The sequence below is a fragment of a genome, unplaced genomic scaffold, assembly GCF_019419815.1.
Source record: "Pyrus x bretschneideri cultivar Hongxiangsu unplaced genomic scaffold, Pyrus_bretschneideri_v1 Contig53, whole genome shotgun sequence".
NCBI classification, from domain to species: Eukaryota; Viridiplantae; Streptophyta; class Magnoliopsida; order Rosales; family Rosaceae; genus Pyrus; species Pyrus x bretschneideri.
In genome coordinates this window covers 2,775,402-2,795,054 of record NW_025999791.1, presented here as the reverse complement: position 1 = coordinate 2,795,054, position 19,653 = coordinate 2,775,402, and the positions used below count along the sequence as shown (strand labels likewise).

Genomic DNA, 19,653 nt, shown 5'->3' with positions numbered 1-19,653 from the left:
TTTTGAAAAGATATCCTAGAGTAACTAAGAAATTCTAGCTAGCTACAAAATAATCCTCTCTTAAACTGATAACATTGAGAAATACCTTTCGTTAGATTAGTTGAATACTCTGCATTACATATGTGCTTCACTCACTAAAATGGAAATTGAAATTGTTGATTGCGTTTTAATTAAATGAAGGGAAATTGGTTGAAATGATGAAAGTGCAAATCTCAATTGATGAAATGATTTGGTAATATGTTCTCGTTATTTTATTTCAACGGAGTTTTAAAATCCGAATATCAGCTAATTTTTCTTGAATGAAACGCTTATAATTAGTACATACTATCACAAAACTGAAGTAAAATGATCATATTTATATTTATGGATTATTCATGGTGTGATTCTTAATTTCCAATCTATTCTATACATAATTAATCATATTCATAGTATATTAAAACAAAATGAAAACAATGAACAACATTTCTTCTCTCATCATGTACTCCTGGAGAAAGTTTCGTTGCATGGCAGATCACACGGGCTCCAACCATCCATATTGGAAGAATAAGCCGTCCTACAGCCGTCCTACCTACACACTAGCCGTCCTACAGCCGTCCTACCTTGTCCTACCTACACACTAGCCGTCCTACAGCCGTCCTACCTTGTCCTACCTACACACTAGCCATCCTACAGCCATCAAGCCGTCCTACAGCCGTCCTAGCTTGTCCTACCTACACACTTGTATCATGTATATAAATCCTTGTAATCTTGTAGAGAAACATAATGAGAAAAAGCATTCTCTTCCATATTTTCCACATGGTATCAGAGCCGGAACCTTAACCGGCCTGACTCCATTGTTGTCCCTTCTCTTCTTCTGCACATTCGTTTCGATAATGGCAGAAGATAATCTTTTTGGCTCAGAAGCTGAAAGCTTCACAGCTCCTCGCCCTAGTTTTCCAGAAGCTGAAGTCAACCCAAACCAACGTTTGTGTTCTGTGTTGTTAAATGAGTTTAACTATCTTCCATGGTCCAGATCAATATCTCTTGCCCTTGGAGGAAGGTCCAAACTTAGATTCGTCAATGGAAGTATTGAAGTACCTGACGTCGCATCGCCGGAGTATGAAGCATGGCTGTGCAAAGACCAGCTGGTCATGTCGTGGCTCCTCAACTCCATGGATCCTAAGCTGTCTGAAATTTTCAGTTTTTCAGAATCCTCTAGTGCTCTTTGGAAGGCAGTCAAGGACATGTATGGAAATCAAAACAATGTTGCTCGAGTGTTCCAGCTTAAGAGGAATCTCGCAAGTCTTCAACAAGGTGATAAATCCTTTGTTCATCATCTCGGTTGCATGAAAAACATGTGGAACGAACTAGATATGTATCGACCACACACTATCGATGCTGCCGTACTGTTAAAAAGGTCCGAGGAAGATAAAATCTTTCATTTGCTTGCAAGTTTGGGTTCTGAATATGAAGATCTTAGAAGCCATATTCTAATGAATCCCGAACTTTCATCATTTGCAAGTGTTTGCACTACTATCCAGCGAGAAGAAGTACGCAGAAAAGTCATGAATGTTGACGTAAAACCTAGTGTGTCTGAAGCTAGAGCTTTTGTGACAAATCACAAGTCATTTGGAGATAAAGTATACAAGGGAAAAAGGCCAGATCTGAAGTGTCTACATTGTAATAATGTTGGACATCTAATAGATCGATGCTGGATATTGCACCCTGAGTTGAAGCCAAGGTTTGAGAACAAGCCTTTAAGAGATCATAAGGGCTCACACGCTAGACCACATACAAACAAGTACCATGCTGCTGCTGCTACATCCATCGGTGGGTCGATGAACTTTACAACCAATCCAGCTGACTTGTTGAATGAGTTCTCAACCTACCTTCAAACCAGAAAAGGAAGCACAGGTGAAACGTCGACTGGGGAAAGTCAAACTGCTCTTCTTGGACAGTTTGCAGGGTTCTTAGCTGAATCTGGTCATGTACCTCAAGGAGACATTCCAGGTATCATGTGTGCTCTTTCAACTGCTCTAAATGTTAGTCACTCTCATGATTTTTGGATTATAGACTCAGGTGCCACAGATCACATGACAAATCAATATTCAAAGCTATACGATTTTGAAAGCTACACTAAACCATCACTAGTTTCTGTAGCAAATGGTAGAGGTGTGCCAGTTCTAGGTAGAGGGAAAGTTAAACTGATCTCAGAAACTGTTGAGTCCACAGCGTTATATGTTCCATCTTTTCCTTTTCAATTATTGTCCGTAGGAAGGATTACAAACTCTCTAAACTGTCGTGCAATTTTTTCCCCCCACAATGTTGTTTTTCAGGATCTAGCCACCAAGAAGCTGATTGGTGAAGGTCACTACCTAAATGGGCTGTACTATTTTTCAGAGGACCTCAATGTTCCAAAGGGGTTCCAAGTCAGCTCAAACCTAGAACATCGGTTGTGGCATCAACGCCTAGCACATCCCTCAGAATCTGTGTTGTCTACGTTGTTCCCTAGTTTATGCAAATCCTCCCTTGTATGTGAAATTTGTCATTTGTCAAAATCTACTAGACTCCCATTCAATTCTTCCATGTCTAGGACCAACAAGTTTTTTGAGATGGTGCACTCTGATGTTTGGGGACCTGCACCTCTAGAGTCTTTTGATGGTTATAGGTACTACGTTATCTTTGTTGATTATTTCTCAAGAGCCACTTGGTTGTACCTCCTAAAATTCAAAAGTGAAGTTATGGATGCTTTCAAGGACTTTCATAATCTTGTCATGAACCATTTTTCGTCCCAAATCCACATACTAAGGTCTGATAATGGCACTGAATATACATCCAAAAATATGACTAACTATTTGAGCACCCATGGAATTATACATCAAACAAGTTGTGTAGGTACTCCTCAGCAAAATGGAATTGCCGAAAGGAAGAATAGGGACCTACTTGAAAAACCAGGGCGCTAATGTTGCAAATGAATGTGCCTAAGAGGTTTTGGTCTCAAGGAGTTCTTGCAGCCACCTACTTTATCAACAGACTGCCTAGTCGTGTTCTGGATACAAAATCACCATCTGAGGTTATGCAAAACAAAAAAATTAATCTTTCCCATCTAAGAATCTTTGGATGTACCTGTTATGTTCATATTTAATCCCATCACCGAGACAAGCTTGATCCCAAAGCTGTCAAGTGTGTTTTCATGGGATACTCCTCCACTCAAAAAGGGTACAAATGCTACAATCCGTGCTCCAGGAAGATGTTTGTCTCAAGAGATGTACGATTTGATGAAAACCAACCATATTTCAACAAATCATCAGATCAAAATCGTCAGGGGGAGCACTTCCTAGATCTCTTCCCATTGCCAAATCCAGTCGAACCAAGTGACTGTGTCCATTCACTACCTCACAACCGGGACTCTCATGCAACCCTTAATGACAACCTGCTTATTGGAGACGACACTGAAGCCTCAGAAGCACAAGTAGTTCCCCATGACCATAACACAACATCTATACAAGAGAGTGGAGCTGAACCTATTGTGATCCCAGCTCAACCCCGCAGGAATCCGACTCGAGATCGACATCCACCATCAAGGCTGCAAGACTATGAAACTTACCATGCAAGGTACCCTATTCACAAGTTTGTAAATTACTCCAAAGTCTCTCACTCTCATGCAGCCTTCCTCAGTAAACTGTCCTATGAAAGTAAACCAAGGAACTTTCAAGAAGCCAATCGTCAAGTTGTGTGGAGGCTATCCATGGAAGAAAAACTCAAAGCCTTGAATGAAAATAAAACCTGGAGTGTAGTTCAACTTCCCAAAGGCAAGAAGGTGGTAGGCAGTCGGTGGGTCTATAAAATCAAGTTTAATTCTGATGGCTCAATTGAACGACACAAGGCAAGATTGGTGGCTCGCGGTTTTACTCAAACTTTTGGAGTGGACTATAAGGAGACATTTGCTCCCGTGGCTAAGATGAGCACAATAAGGGTTTTGTTATCTGTTGCAGTGAACCATGAATGGCCATTGTACCAAATGGATGTAAAAAATGCTTTTTTACATGGAGACCTCGAAGAGGAAGTCTACATGCAACTACCCCCGGGTCATCCACAAGCACAGAATTCAGGTATGGCTTGCAAGCTTCATAAGTCAATCTATGGCTTGAAACAATCTCCTCGTGCCTGGTATGCCAAACTGAGCTCGGTACTTGAAAATTTTGGGTTCAAGAGAAGTCATGCTGATTCCTCCCTGTTTGTTCGAATAGGATCAGTTGGCAAATTAGTTGTACTAATCTATGTTGATGATATCATCATTACAGGTGATAACATTGATGAGATTCACACTCTTAAACATTCTCTTCATCAACAATTTGCCATTAAAGACTTAGGAGTTTTAAAATACTTCCTTGGGATTGAACTGGCCACTTCCCCCAATGGACTTTTTTTTGAGTCAAAGGAAATATGTGATTGACTTACTTCAAGAAGTGAAGATGATGGATTGCAAACCAACTCGTACTCCTCTTGATAGCAAATTGAATTTGGACTTGACAGGAGAACCTCTCAGTGATATCAGTTACTATCAACGATTGGTGGGTAAGCTTATATATCTCACCATCACCAGACCGGATATAACTTACGCCGTCAGTCTTGTAAGCCAATTCATGCATGCACCCACTGAAGCTCATTTAAATGTTGTTAAAAGAATTCTCAGATACCTCAAAGGCTTCATCGGTCGGGGAATCGTCATGAAAAACAATGGTCATACTCAAATCATTGCCTACACCGATGTTGACTGGGCAAGGAATGCTATTGATAGAAAATCCACTACTGGCTACTGCACGTTGGTTGGAGGAAACCTCGTGACATGGAAGAGCAAAAAACAAAATGTAATTGCTCGCTCAAGTGCCGAAGCTGAGTATAGAGCCATGGCTTCCACTGCATGTGAACTCATTTGGCTCAAGGGCCTTCTCTCGAACTTGGGGTTCTCAATCAACACACTTATGTCTCTTGTCTGTGACAATCAAGCAGCTATGCATATTGCCTCCAATCCGGTGTTCCATGAACGCACCAAACACATTGAAGTTGACTGTCACTACGTTCGGGAACAAGTCCAGTCCAAGGTAATTCAAACCACATTCACTCGAAGCCAAGATCAACTTGCTGATATTTTCACGAAGTCTCTTGCTTCTCCTCAGTTTCAAAGTCTGCTATCCAAGCTTGGATCAATTAACCTCCTTGATCCAGCTTGAGGGGGAGTATTGGAAGAATAAGCCGTCCTACAGCCGTCCTAGCCGTCCTACAGCCGTCCTACCTTGTCCTACCTACACACTAGCCGTCCTACAGCCGTCAAGCTGTCCTACAGCCGTCCTACCTTGTCCTACCTACACACTAGCCGTCCTACAGCCGTCCTACCTTGTCCTACCTACACACTAGCCGTCCTACAGCCGTCAAGCTGTCCTACAGCCGTCCTAGCTTGTCCTACCTACACAATTGTATCATGTATATAAATCCTTGTAATCTTGTAGAGAAACATAATGAGAAAAATCATTCTCTTCCATATTTTCCACAATCCATTAACAAGTTGGGATTATGAAGTTCATGTCCTAGTAGCGATGTGCCAACTTGCATTGTATGACTACCACTATCCATCATTTGCGAAGTAGTAAACCACAATGCCTCTTGGCCTGGCAATAGGGGCAACCCAAAATCGCTTGCATATTGTACTACTTCACCTGTGTGTTGATGATGATGCTTCTCTGGATGATGAATTAATGGGTCTAATCCATCAAAGTACATACGGTCATTGGTGCTACAATTTTCAGTGGACAAGTGATCATGAGATAGAGTGTGAAATCCAAGCAACCCAACAAGACCATTTTGATGATGATGATTATCCATTAACTGAGTACTCGTATTGTCTGAGCTTGCATTGTTCATGTTTAATTCCATGCTCGAAAAATCTAAAGCTGCCGGGTCGAATTCGCTTGGCAATTCTGGTAGTTGATGATCAGATCCGATAGTACTATCTGAATTATCGGGCTTCTGCTTCAAGAAATTTGCATAAACAAGTGCAAGATCAATATGTGACCCATCTTGAGTCACTGAGGGACTTGTGGAATTACCCAACACGTTGGTGCCATAGGAATTATGAGCACCCTCATAAGTACTAGCCCTACTCTTATTTGTGTTGTGATGCGTGTGACCTTCTGTAGTGCAGGTGGTGGTGGCGGATAGCCTTAAAGACTTAGACCGTTTTCTATTCCTACGGCAGCCACCTCCGATGGGGACGTTCCTGAGGGACCTTCCTTTGGTCCAGTACCTCCCACAGCCCTTGCAAAAGTACCTTGGCTGAGTTAAACTATAGTTGTTGTAGTAACAAAATTTGGTGTTGCAACAACCACACCGGGGACAATTGGGAGATGTGTGATGATGATCATCGTTTGGTTTCCATCCTGCTCTCTCCATCACCAATGACCCAATTCTTCTTAGGCTTCATCAAAATTTCCAACACTCCCTCTTCCTTTCAGAGTTAGAGAGAGAGAGAGAGAGAGAGAGAGAGAGAGAGAGAAGGCTCAGTTGGGTTGCATGTAAATGAAATAGTACAGTCTATACGCTTATATGGGGTAAAATAATTATAATTAAGAAAGCAGTAGTGTAGAGTACACAATCCCGTGCACATTGCACCCTAGTACGGAGTGTGTTGAGAGATTTTCTCACATTGATAATGTAAACTCTGATTTTTCAATATATAATTATGGTCTTCAACAATTGCTAATTGATTTTGGTTCAAGGTACGTTTTTTGTTCTATTAGGATATCAGAATAAGCCTAATTTGTATTGTGTAATTATTTGGTTTAATTCATGCCAAATATGAGGATATGTGTTCAGATTTTATTTCATACATGTACGTAAAAACTTACAATTAATCTTTGTTTTCAATATCAATGAGAGTTGAACTCAAAATCTTTTCAACAAAATAAAAAGTGATCATCGTCAGTGAACCAAATAGGCAATAGAAAGTTTCACATTTTTGAGTTAAAATACTCTAAGGCCATTAGTATTATGTAAGAGTGAAGTTTGTTATATGGAAATGTTGATTGTGTGTATGCACCCGTGCACAGGAGGTTTCGGTGGCGTTGAGGCCGCAAAGGGAGTTAGGGTTGTGCGTGTGTCACGTCCCCGTAAATATTTGAAATCTTCAAAATATCAAAGATATCAAATAATAATTGAGTTGTGTGTGACGTCCCCGTAGCTTTGTTGTTCACTTAGCAAAGGGAGTTAGGGTTGTGCGTGTGTCAATTTTGCCCAAAAACTTTGTATGTATTTGTATGTTTATTTCACCTCGTGCCACTTTAATGATCTGGAAACGTTCGTCAACCTTGAGCTATTCAATAACTTGGAAAAGTCTTCACCTTCTTCTTCTCTCTTTCTCTCACACACATATGTACCGTGTTTTGACTTTCTCAATTTGAAAATCTCATTCTCTTCCCCACCTGTATATATATAAACAAACTCAACTCCTTTGTCATATATCCTCCTCACAACGTTTTCAAAGTTCAAACCAATTCACAACTACATAAAAAAAAACCTTCATATCAATCTTCAACTCTCACCTTTAATCAAACACTTTGTTGATCAACCAAAAGTATCCTTTGTCAGTTCTCAATCTTCGGCAGGTTTCTCGTTTCGGTTTTGGATTTCTCGATCAAATGGACCAAGAAATTGATGTTCCCTCATTTTTCCTGTGCCCCATTTCTCTAGAAATCATGAAGGATCCCGTCACAATCTCGACCGGGATCACATACGATCGAGAGAGCATAGAGAAATGGTTGTTCTCGAGCAAGAACAAGACTTGTCCCGTTACCAAACAAGTGGTTTCGGAGGATTCCGACATAACTCCCAACCACACTCTTCGCCGATTGCTCCAAGCTTGGTGCACAATGAACGCTTCTCACGGCATCGAAAGGATCCCAACTCCGAAGCCTCCCGTTAACAAATCTCAGATCGATAAGCTCCTCCGAGACGCCAAAAAGTCCCCAAACGGTCTGGCAAAATGCCTCAGTCAGCTTCGATCCATTTCATCCCAAAGCGAAGCCAACAAGAGAAGCATTGAAGCCACTGGTGCAGGCGAGTTCCTTGCTTCAACGATAATCAACAACATCAAGAACGACAGAGACAACGCCGAAAATGAAGAAGCTTTGAGCATCCTCTACAACCTAAATCTTAGTGAAGATGTTCTCAAAACCCTAATAGGCAAAGAGGGTGAGTTTGTCGAGGCCTTAATCAAACTCATGCAACGTGGGAGCGACGAATCTCGGACGTACGCTGTGATGTTGTTGAGATCAATGTTCGAGGTTGCTGATTCGATGAGGATGACAAACGTAAAACCTGGATTCTTCGTCCAAGTTGTTCGGGTCTTAAATGATCAAATCTCACAACAGGCCTCAAAAGCCACATTGCAACTGTTGATCCAGCTCTGTCCATGGGGACGAAACAGAATCAAAGCCGTTGAATCCGGGGCGGTTATGGTCTTGATTGAGCTTCTTCTAGATACTTCTTCCGATAGGAGAACCTTGGAAATGACACTCTTGGTGCTTGACATGCTATGCGGCTGCGCGGAAGGCCGCGCAGAACTGCTGACCCACGGCGCAGGACTAGCCGTGGTGTCTAAGAAGATAATGAGGGTCTCGAAGGTGGCAAGCGAGAGGGCAGTGAAGATTTTGTTCTTCATTTGCAAGTTTTCCGCGACGTCGAATGTTTTGCAGGAGATGATGCAATTGGGTATTGTGGCGAAGCTATGCTTAGTTCTTCAGGTGGATAGTGGGAGCAAGACCAAGGAGAAGGCTAGAGAGATCTTAAAATTGCATGCAAGGACATGGAAGAATTCTGCTTGTATACCAAGCAATTTGGTTTCTTCTTATCCATCTTGAAAAAGAAAGAATTGTGACTTTCTATATTTTTAGTAATTTTCCATTTTTTGTGTACATAATTGATTTTTGGTTGGTTTTACAACACAGATATACAGATTAATGGGCATGGGTTACAGTTCCACAAATGTTTGATCGCATTCCTATGAATTTCTTTTCTGGTTCTGCCTTTTTGGGAAATCAGAATACCATTAATTGCTCAATACATTTGGAACTTTTAGGAGATTACGATTTCTAGATCAAACTCTTGTTTTAGAAACTTTTTATTTAAGTCGTTTTGGGAAGAGAAATCCAAAAATTATATTAAGCTTCCATACTTTTAGCAGTTCTGGGTCCCTTGTTCATTTCAAATTGATTGACAGATGGTCCAGCACCGGAACCAACTGAAAATGCAAGGATTAAGTAAAATAAGGAAGTCCTAGACTTGCTCAAAAAAGCCAGCCGGACAGAGAAAGCAGTCATATCGAATTACAAGTGCATTACACAATTAATTAATTGCCCATCTTTGTGGACCAAATACCATATACTCATAATTTAATTCTTTATTTATTCTTTCAGTGATATCTTATCTTCGGTAGACATAGTTAAATTAGCTAGAGTCGCGTGCTCATCTCTTTGCGTTCACGTTTGAATTTAATCTCAATAATTTAATGTAAAATATCCTATCGTTTATTAAAAAAAAACAATATATACATATATCCATGTAATGAAATTAAGGGAAAATTTGAAATAGGTCCAATTTTATAGACTACCTTTTGAAATAGGTCCAATTTTTAGTGACTTTTGACTTTTGAAATAAGTCCAATTTTTAGTTACTTTGGACCCATATCAAAAAACTCCATGAATTTACAATGGGATCATTTCTACTTTGTTGTTTCCCCTTTTTCTTCCCGATAAGCTATAACTATAGCTATAGTTATATTCTTAATTTGTTGTTTTGTTTTTTTGTTTTTTTAAAGAAAACGATAGAGTCTTATGAGAATATTTTTTTGAGTGATCAATGATTCGGTCGGAGGTAATTTGCACAAACAAGGTAAACATTTTTTTTTGCCATAACACAAACAAACATAAATAATACCACATGTACAAACACCACCGGTACAAACTCCCTTCTTAATTACCAAACAAAGTACAACCCATCTTGTGCTTAACTTACAATTATAGAAAGAAAAATATTATATGTATATGTGACATATAATTTATAACGTGAATACTTGTAAACGTATAAGTTAAACCAATATAGTTAAGTTTGTACTTATGAAAAAAAAATCCAATATATAAGTTAAATCCACCTTTTAAATACGTGACACGTGACCTGAAATCAAATTGTAGAACATCATGTCACAAGTCAAACATTAATATTTTATATATTAACTAGCATAGTACGTTTTGCATGTAATTAAGATACATAGTGTGGAATAGATATTGCTAAGACATTAATCAGATGCGTTTTCTTTAAGGAAAATAGCTACAATAAACACATTTTGACATTGAGTTTGTAGAAATGATCATTTTCAGTAATAACGACATATTAATCACATATCAACGATTTAGCGATGACATAACGACAACAATGATATATATAATGACGACATAATAAATGTTGATCATTTATGCATTGATGTCAAAATAGGTTTTTTTTCTTTTTTGAACAACGATATTATAGGGGAGGGGGTGGGTTTAGTCTCACAATGAGCTAGCAATAATGTGGTTCAAACTGAATATAAAATTATGAATAAAACTTTATTAATTGAAGAAAGAGAACACAACAAATTCCCCAAACGGCTACTATGAGAGGCTATATTGTGGCTAACTTTATTCTTATATTAAACTACAAGTTATATTTATATAAAACAAAACCTAAAAAACCCTAATTCAAATGGGCTAGGTTTTCAACAAAAATATGTTTATTGTACTAATTTCCCTCTATCTAGTAGATGTACAAACCCAATGAGTGGGTGGTGGTATCTACGCACCCCTTTTTACCTCTCACACCTCTCCTAATTTCCGATCATTGAATCAAATAAAAAGAAAATCAAAGAACATAAATCAACATAGAATGTGTGGGAAGTAAAAAGAGATGTGTGGATAAAAAAAATTTCATGGGCTGCCTAAGTATATATAAAAGAGAACACATTAAAAAAAAAAAAAAAGAAAAAAAAAAGGAAACTTCCTCCCATTAGAAAGGAAAATGCAACTGAGACCTACAAGCAAGATTCTAAAAGATGCTAGGCGCTAGTTGGCGACAGGTTAGGGTGTAGTACCTAGGCAATTAGGTCAGGGCCTAAGCGGATTTAAGTATATTATATATCGTATAAATAAAAGTCTGTTTATACTTAAAAAAATACATAATTCTATTGGGATGACAAAACTACAAAATAGAATGACATATAGATTATAAAGTATTAGAACGTAATGAAAACATGAGGAATAAAATGCAAAATGAAGATTATCTCTTTTCTGCCTAAGTGAGAATCGTGACCTAGGCGTGTCTAGGCAGGTTAGGAAGACGCCTAGGCGGTCTAGGTGGGCACCTAAGCAGGTCTAAATGTCATTTCTTAATTTTCAAACGTCTAAGAATTAATCAGAGCAGTGGTCAACCTCTTAACACCTAAACGAGGTCTTGGGGGTGCTAGGTGAGAGTTTTTAGAATAGTGCCTGTAGGTCATGGCTTGGTTCGGTGCACACAAAAACTTCTTTTTTATCACGTTTAGGCGCTAGGTGAGAGTTTTTAAAACATTGCCGGTAGGTCATGGCATGTTTCAGTGCACATAGAAACTTCCTTTTTATCATAGTTTTTCTTCGTTATTTTCCTTTGTTTGTCTTAATTTCTTTCTACTTTTGGTATTGTATTTCTTAAACCTTTTTGACTTTCCATGTTTCTTTTCTGCAACAAGCTTTCACATTAAGTTAAGTCCCATTCATATATATATATATATATATATATGTATGTATGTATGTATCCAGTTGTTATGGTCATTGCTTGGTAGGATCAATCGAATATGTGGTAATCCAATTGATTTGTTGGCTTTTAAAAAAGATTTTCATCGAGTTCTTCACCTCCTGATACTAGGGAAAAAAATGGGTTTTCAAGCAAATTCTTGGATCCAGTGGAATACCCTCACCTTGGAGGGGCTCGTGATGGTGGTCTACAATTTGGGTTTTGCTCTGGAAATGGGTTTTCCTCCGGACATGGTGCGGTGTTAGGAATAACACTCGGTCATCAATTTATGGTGCGTTTCGGTGCCTTCGATATAGTTCTTTCCTCTTGGTGGCGTACTCTGATCAGCTTTCTGAATTATATTTTTTTGCGACTTTGATCCCTAATTTGTTTTCCAGTGTGGAAGAAAGTTTAGAACTTTATGCAGTCCAAGTGTTTGACGAAATGCTCAGCTCAAGATTTTTTGCGAAGGTTATGTTTTCAGTCCTTTTATCTGAGATTGAGGGAGGATGTTGAATATATCACTACCAACTCATCACTGCCACTCATCAAAACAGTTGTAAAGGATTGGACGATGTAATAGTTAGTTGAAAGAGTTAGTTAGAGTTTGTTACTCAAAGCTTATGAGCTAGTCCTCTAGTCAACTATATATAGCTATTGTAAAGATATAGTAAAATTAGTCATTGAATTCAATACAAAACCTTCATTCATTTTTTTCTCACATTTCTCTTCTCCCTATAAAACTTCATTTTTTGGTTTTATAATTGTTCATCTCTGCTACTTCTCCAATGTAGTTAATATAGTCAACTTAAGGTTAAATTGTCATAGTCAACTGTTTAGAGCATAAAATTGATGGCCCTTTAGAGTTTTTTTGTTTGTTTTATGTATCCTATAAAATTCAATATTTACCAAATTTAAAATTTATGTTTAAAATCTTTGATTATGCCTAGGAATTTAGAAAAGTGCTATTTTTTCGAGGTTGAAAAGGAATTGTGCTTTTCAATTTTGAAAAAAAAAAAAAAATAGCCTATTCTTCATTTCGTTTTTTGGGAAGAAAATAAAAGACTATTTTTCTTATAGTTTTAATCGCATGCAAACCATTAGCCTATTCTTCATTTCTCGAGATCCTTCGACGACACCTCGAGTGCTTGTCAAATCATTTCTCTTGTCTTGAGTATTATATTTACTTGCTGCTATATTATTCAAGGGCGTCGAGATGAGGTTGAGTTGCTCTTGAGGGGGTCAGGAGCAATAGAAACTAAACAAAAAAATTCAATGCAATTAGGATTAGTTAAGTTTTTTGACACGTAAAAAAGGAAAAAATTATAAGAGTTCGGTAATAAAAGGGAAAAGGTCTTTTTCAAGCCTCTAGAAAAGGACATTTTCAAATTTCCCATTTATGGATCATAGAAAATCAATTACCTCAATAAGTGGGATTAAATTTAAAGAAAATTGAGTTCAACGGGGAATTGTTTGAGACCTACGTTTTTTTTTTTTTTTTTTTTGACAAATGATATTGGTAGTGGGTTAAATTGTTAGTTGTTTGGGTAAAGAAGATCGGTGGAGATCAAACCCGCACTAGAATACATAGATATGATTGTTTTTCCCCATTGTGGTAAAGCATCATCTACAAGATTGTGATTTGTCTAACTATTTGGCCAAAGTCAGCTCCCAAAATACATTGTGATTTGTCTAACACTGTGATTTGTCTAACTATGTAGCTCCCAAAATACAAAAAACAAGGAAGTCCCGTGTTTGAAACTCCAAGTTGGTGAGTTTGCTTGATTGTGATCAGGGAAAGGCTGAAATGCCTTTGTAAGTCTTCCTAGCCCCCGGACTGGGTGGATAACCATGGCTTATCACCAACTGTTCCTTTAAAAAAATAAATAAAATAAAATAAAATAATATATATAAATATATAAAAAAATAAATAAAAATAAAAACCCAAGTATAGTTAGATAACTAAATACTTTCCGATTTAAGTGAATTGTTGCAGTGATGACATCACTTTAAAATGATCAATTCAGATCATAAGAAATATTATGCAGTGGACACAAGTAGTGGTGAATCTGCTACTTCACATATATAAGGGGTCATTTTAGAAATGTGAAGCTCTATTTTTTTTTAATTTCTAATATGCACCATGGATTTATCATATTTTTGTTTATTTTTTATAAAGCGATATATTTACACTAAGAGATGAGAATTTGCACACAATAAACTAACTTTAATAAATTGGTATATCGAATTTGTCACCACATGAATCGAACCTATTCAAGTGGAGTGAACAATAGAAAGAGTAAGATAAAGTAAAATTACAATCAAAGAGTAAGCTATAGAGTAAGATAAAGATAGTTAGAAGAAGATATTACGAACCGCAATCACTACTCATCACTTAATTCGACTAAGAGTTGAGAGGAGAAATTAAAAAAAATAGATGGGGAATGGTGGACCAGAAGTTAAAAACAACAAAAGAAAAGAAGAAATAAATGAAAACAAAGATTTTTAAGGAGAATTATTGTAAAATAACCAAATTGTTGCAGTCATATTTAGAATAAGAATGTGATTGAGTAAATCCTAATAGATCTAGGAATATATCTTATATTCATATTAGGAGTTGATTACCTATTAAGAGTTGTAATCCTAAAGGGTAAGGTTTTTGTATATCCTACTACTATAAATAAAGGTACAATGGGGGTGATACAATACACATCTCACAATTAAATCTCTCTCTTCTCTCTCTCACTACCGCCGGTCTCCCTCTCTCTAAACCTTTAGATAGCTCAATTAAATAGGCCTACAATACGTTATCAACACACTCTTGCTAGAAGCTGAGGACTTGACGGATCATAGGAGGAGGCTATCTTCCACACATTTCAAAGGTTATTCTTTGTTTTCTGCTAATTAGGTACGCTTGAAATAAATGAAGATATTTGAAACGTCCACGAAGCATGAAAATATTCCCCATGATGCATGAACCCCTCTATGTTTATATTTTCCTTACAATATAAATATATCATATATGTTTCATATGATTGTCAATATATATATATATATATATGTTTCATGCATTACGCAATTAATTTGCTATGTGGAATTGTGAGTCAAAGCATATTAATAAATTATAAGCGATTTAGGGTTTTTCAAACCCTAGGAATGTCAAAAAAAAAATTTGGGAAACATGCGGCAACACTACCGCATCACCACCGTGGCTTCACCAAGACACCACCACTGGCCTGAAGCCCAACCGTGTGGAGCATAACATGGCACTATGTCATTTTAGACAACTTAGACCTCACAGCAGGCTGCTGCGCTGACCCAAACCCTAGGCCTCCGACCTACTTACTTTATAGGGCCTGAAGTCCCTTAGCCCACCCAAGAAAAACCTATAGCCTTTTCTTAGCCTGTTGTCCCGAGTCCCTGGCCCAACTCTAGCAACCCTAAGCTACTAGGCTTCCTTGTTGCCCATAATCCGGCTCGCCTGTAGCAGCCCGTATGCTCATTGGGCTTCGTCCTAGTCTCAGCCCACTCGCCAGCAGCTTTATGTTGCTGGGCTTAATTTTCCCTAGACCTAAAACATGAAACCCAGCTTTTTTGGGCTTCCCCAGACCAACTTAAAAGGCCAACTTTTTGCTGGGCCTGCCCCGTGTCCCAGTTTCGACTTGAAGCTAGTAGCCTTGGCTGTTAAGCTCCCCAAACCCTCTCAACCCTAGGCCTGCAGCCCTCAACGAGCCCAACACGCCTGCAGCCGAACCTGCAGGGCCTTTCTCCCATATTATTTTGCTTCCACAATCGACTCTATTCGGTCCCGATCTATTGAATTAATTAAAATTGACCTGCAGTCCATTAATCTGATGATTAAATCCAAAATTATTGACCTGAAGATCACTTTTGGACATCATCGATTCAATAATTTATTTTTATACTTTGAACTGTTGACCTACCTTCGTATTAATGAAGCTCTCACACTTGAGTTCCTGAAGAAACTCAAATTCACTACACTTAAGTCAGTATATTGCATTCTGTGTTTTTTGTAGAAACCTTTCATTTATGAACTAATTGTTCATAAAAACTAAATTGAACCTGTAGTTTCATATTTAGTGCCTTTGAAACCTGAAGTTTTCATTCAAAACTTACCACATGAAACCAGTAGTTTTCATGCGTAAATTAAACCAATACATGTCTATAGAACCTGAATGTTCTACGATATATGTCTATGGATCACCATATGACTAATCACATTTTTTTTTACCCTCTGTTTTAGGGACATGTCGAACTTAAACAAGCTCAATTTCACCGTTCTGGAAGTATCAAGAAAAAACTACCTGAAGTGGGTTCAAGACATGAAGCTCTATCTCGCTGCAAAGGGTATTAGAGCCACCATCGAGGCACCCACAAACGATAAACCTGTCGACGAAGCTCAGAAAGCTACTGCAATAATCTTCATTCAAAGACACATCCATGATGCTCTGCAGACCGAGTACCTCATTGAGGATGACCCACGCACCCTCTGGCTTGCTCTGGCTAACCGTTTCGATCAACAGAAAGATATATACTTGCCTGAAGTAAGACACGACAGGCAGCATCTTCGCTTCCAAGACTTTAAGTTCGTCAATGAATACAACTTTGAAGTTTGTAGAATTCGATCCCTATTGAAGTTCTATAAAGTGGAACTTACTGAATCAGATCTCATGGAGAAGACCTATTCGACCTTTCATGCCACCAATATTATCCTGCAACAAAAATATAGGGCATAAAAATTCACCAAGTTTTTGGATTTGATCTTTGTACTACTTCTCACTAAAAAGTAGAACCATCTTTTGATAAAGAATCATCAATCTCGACCACCTGGCTTGAACGTCGAGCCTAAAGCACATGTGCCCAATTCTAACAGCCACAAACAATGAAAGAATCATCGTGGCCATGGCAATAGGCGACAAGCCCAACCACTAGCCCAAGGTCAACAAAGTGCCAGCCCCAAGGGAGGAAATATGACCCAGCAACGTCCACCATTTGCATTTAAGGCCCCGAACTTCAAAAACAAAGGAAAAGCTACTGCTCAACCGATTTCCACTGAAATGGACATGTGCTACAGTTGTGGATCAAAAGATCATTGGTCACGCGTATGCCAAGCTAACCCCGAGGCTATTGCCAAGTATCCTTCCCATCGTGAGTCTAACTTTGCACATTTAGATCATCCGGAATATGTTACTACATTTATGGAGATATCGGATTTTCAGGAGGCGTCAGCACCTATGGTCGAATAAATTAGACATGGTTTTAGGGTGTTTGACCTTAGTGGCCGGCCCCTCTTCCCTTTTTTTCTAGGTTTATGGTTTAATTTTGAACAATTTTTCTAAGTATTTGGAATAATTTGTTTGGTTTTGGTTTGTTTTGAATTATGGATTGTTATTTTATGGATATTATTTCTCGAATTGCTTAATTGAATGAATGGACTTATATTTATGCATGTGACCAATTCAATCAGTTTATTTCTAGGTATGTCTAGTGGGGAAGTAAGTTGTCTAGCTGATAGTGCTACTACGCACACCATTTTGCATGTGCGACACTATTTTACTAACTTTATACCCAAGAAAGCACATCTGACAACCCTTTCAGGGCCATCCAACCTGATTAAAGGATACGGAAAGGCACGTATCATGTTGTCCAATAGTACAGTCTTAACCATTAAAGCGGCACTTCATTCTTCACGTTCCGAAAGAACGTTGCTGAGTTTTAGAGATATTTGAGATAATCAATACCATGTTGAAACCACTGAAGATAATGGTTCTGAATTTCTTTGTATCACTTTGTATGAATATGGCCAAAAGAGTATTCACAAGAAGTTGGAACGTCTCTCGAGTGGGTTGTACATCACAACCATTTACAGCATAGAAGCCCAATATGTGGCTGGCCCTATGCCTGAGTTCCAGGGTACTTTGCTGTTTTGGCATAACCATTTGGGTCATCCTAGACGTGACATGATGCGTCGCATCCTCAAAACATCTCATGGGCATCGGTTACCTCCCTATGTTGGATTCCCACCATGCAAAGCATGCTCAAAAAGGAAGTTGAATACTCAACCTTTGATTACAAAGATTATTCACAACCCCCTCTAAGTTTCTTCAGAGGATTCAAGGGGATATTTGGGGACCTATCTAACCAACATGTGGACCATTTAGATATTTTATGGTGTTGGTTGATGCATTAACATGATGGTCACTTGTTTGCCTATTGTCCACACGCAACGCTGCATTTGCTAAACTCCTAGCACAAATTATTAAGCTAAAGGCTCACCACCCTGATTATCCGATTAGGTCGATTCGACTAGATAACGCTGGAGAGTTTACGTCACAGACTTTTGACGATTATTGCATGTCAGTAGAGATTGATGTGGAACATCATGTACCCCATGTTCACACCCAAAACGGCCTGTAGAAGCTTTCATAAAGCACATTTAATTGATAGATCAGACTTTGGTTATGAGAACCAAACTGCCGGTATCTGCATAGGGCTATGCAATATTGCACGCAGCTATGCTAGTCCGCCTGAGGCCCACCGCTACCCAACCACATTCACCGTTACAGCTGGTCACTGGATACGAGTCTGATGTCTCGCATTTACAGGTGTTTGGGTGCACCATTTATGTGCCAATAGCACTACCATTACGTACCAAAATGGGTCATCAGAGAAAAATGGAAATCTATGTCGATTATGATTCGCCATCAATTGTTCGCTATTTAGAACCCTTGACAAGAGATCTCTTTACCGCACGTTTTGTGGATTGTCACTTTGATGAGACAGTCTTCCAGTCGTTAAGTGGGAAATAAGCATGCTAACGTTTCTGGAGAACGCCGCGAATTGTAGTGGTATGCTCCCACTATGTCTCATTTAGATCCCCGCACTGCCCAATCTGAAACTGAAGTGCAATGAATTATAGATCTTCAGAGCATGCCAGATGCTTTTAATGATCTAGCTAAGGTGACAAGATCACATATACCCGCTACAAACGCACCTGCAAAGGATAAATGTACCCTGCATACGTTACCATCTCACCTGGGAAGGCCAGACTGTCCCCGAATGTGGGGAGGCCCCACCTTCCATGCGGCTCGGTACATTGGAGGTTAGCCAATCATCTACTCCGACACTTAAGCGTGGCAGACCCCTTGGTTCAAAGGATTCACAACCTTGAAAAAGGAAAATGACACCAACCCTAGTTTAAATTTGACCATCGCTCACTCATCCGTTCCAACGCTTAAGGTTATTCTAGATTACGGTGATGTTTTAGACATGACAAACTGATCTCTTGAGAATCGTGAGATTTCGGTTCACTACACAGTATTAGATGAGGTTTGGAATAGGAATGAGATGATTGTCGACGATACATTTGTGTACACAGTAACTACTGACATCATGCTTAGCGATGACATTAAAACCACGTTCCGTTGATGAATGACAACGTAAAGCCGATTGGTCAAACTGAAAACAAGTAATCTTGTTTAAACTTTTAAACTTTTAATTACTAATTGATTAGCGGTTAAAATTTTAATTTCTTTTTTTTCACAAAGGATTTGCATCAGGGACTCAGGACTACACATGGATGCATAGTTTTGTAATAAATTACTAACTAATTAGCGGTTAAGCTTTTAATTTATATGATCATACATCACCTTCTTAAAGTTTTTTTTTTTTTAAATTTTCTAGGCCCGTATATAGTAACATATATGCTCGATAACTTATTTCCATTGTTGAAAAATTATATTTGTATAGTTATTTAAGATGATTTCTTTACCTTTCCACGGGACACAAAAAGAAGAGTAA

At 38.5% G+C, this 19,653-nt stretch overlaps 2 protein-coding genes and 1 long non-coding RNA gene across 3 annotated transcripts; 2 read left to right on the top strand and 1 right to left on the bottom strand.

The window, feature by feature from the left end:
• Nucleotides 1-474: 474 nt before the first annotated feature.
• On the bottom strand, nucleotides 475-6,429 carry LOC103935227 (dof zinc finger protein DOF3.5-like). Its single transcript, XM_048570490.1, has 2 exons — nucleotides 5,539-6,429; nucleotides 475-534 (listed from the first exon to the last, which is right to left on the bottom strand). The coding sequence occupies exons 1-2, from the start codon at nucleotides 6,427-6,429 to the stop codon at nucleotides 475-477; spliced, it is 951 nt and encodes a 316-aa protein (XP_048426447.1).
• A 1,157-nt stretch (nucleotides 6,430-7,586) lies between these two features.
• Nucleotides 7,587-9,128, top strand: LOC103935213 (E3 ubiquitin-protein ligase PUB23). The gene has a single exon (XM_009344973.3). It carries the CDS (start codon nucleotides 7,674-7,676, stop codon nucleotides 8,892-8,894), a length of 1,221 nt encoding a protein of 406 aa, XP_009343248.2. The 5' UTR covers nucleotides 7,587-7,673; the 3' UTR covers nucleotides 8,895-9,128.
• Nucleotides 9,129-11,611: 2,483 nt separating this feature from the next.
• Nucleotides 11,612-12,545, top strand: LOC125470869. The gene is made up of 2 exons (XR_007253235.1): nucleotides 11,612-12,124; nucleotides 12,231-12,545. It is a non-coding gene; the product is annotated as an uncharacterized LOC125470869 (long non-coding RNA).
• The last annotated feature ends 7,108 nt before the right edge of the window (nucleotides 12,546-19,653 follow it).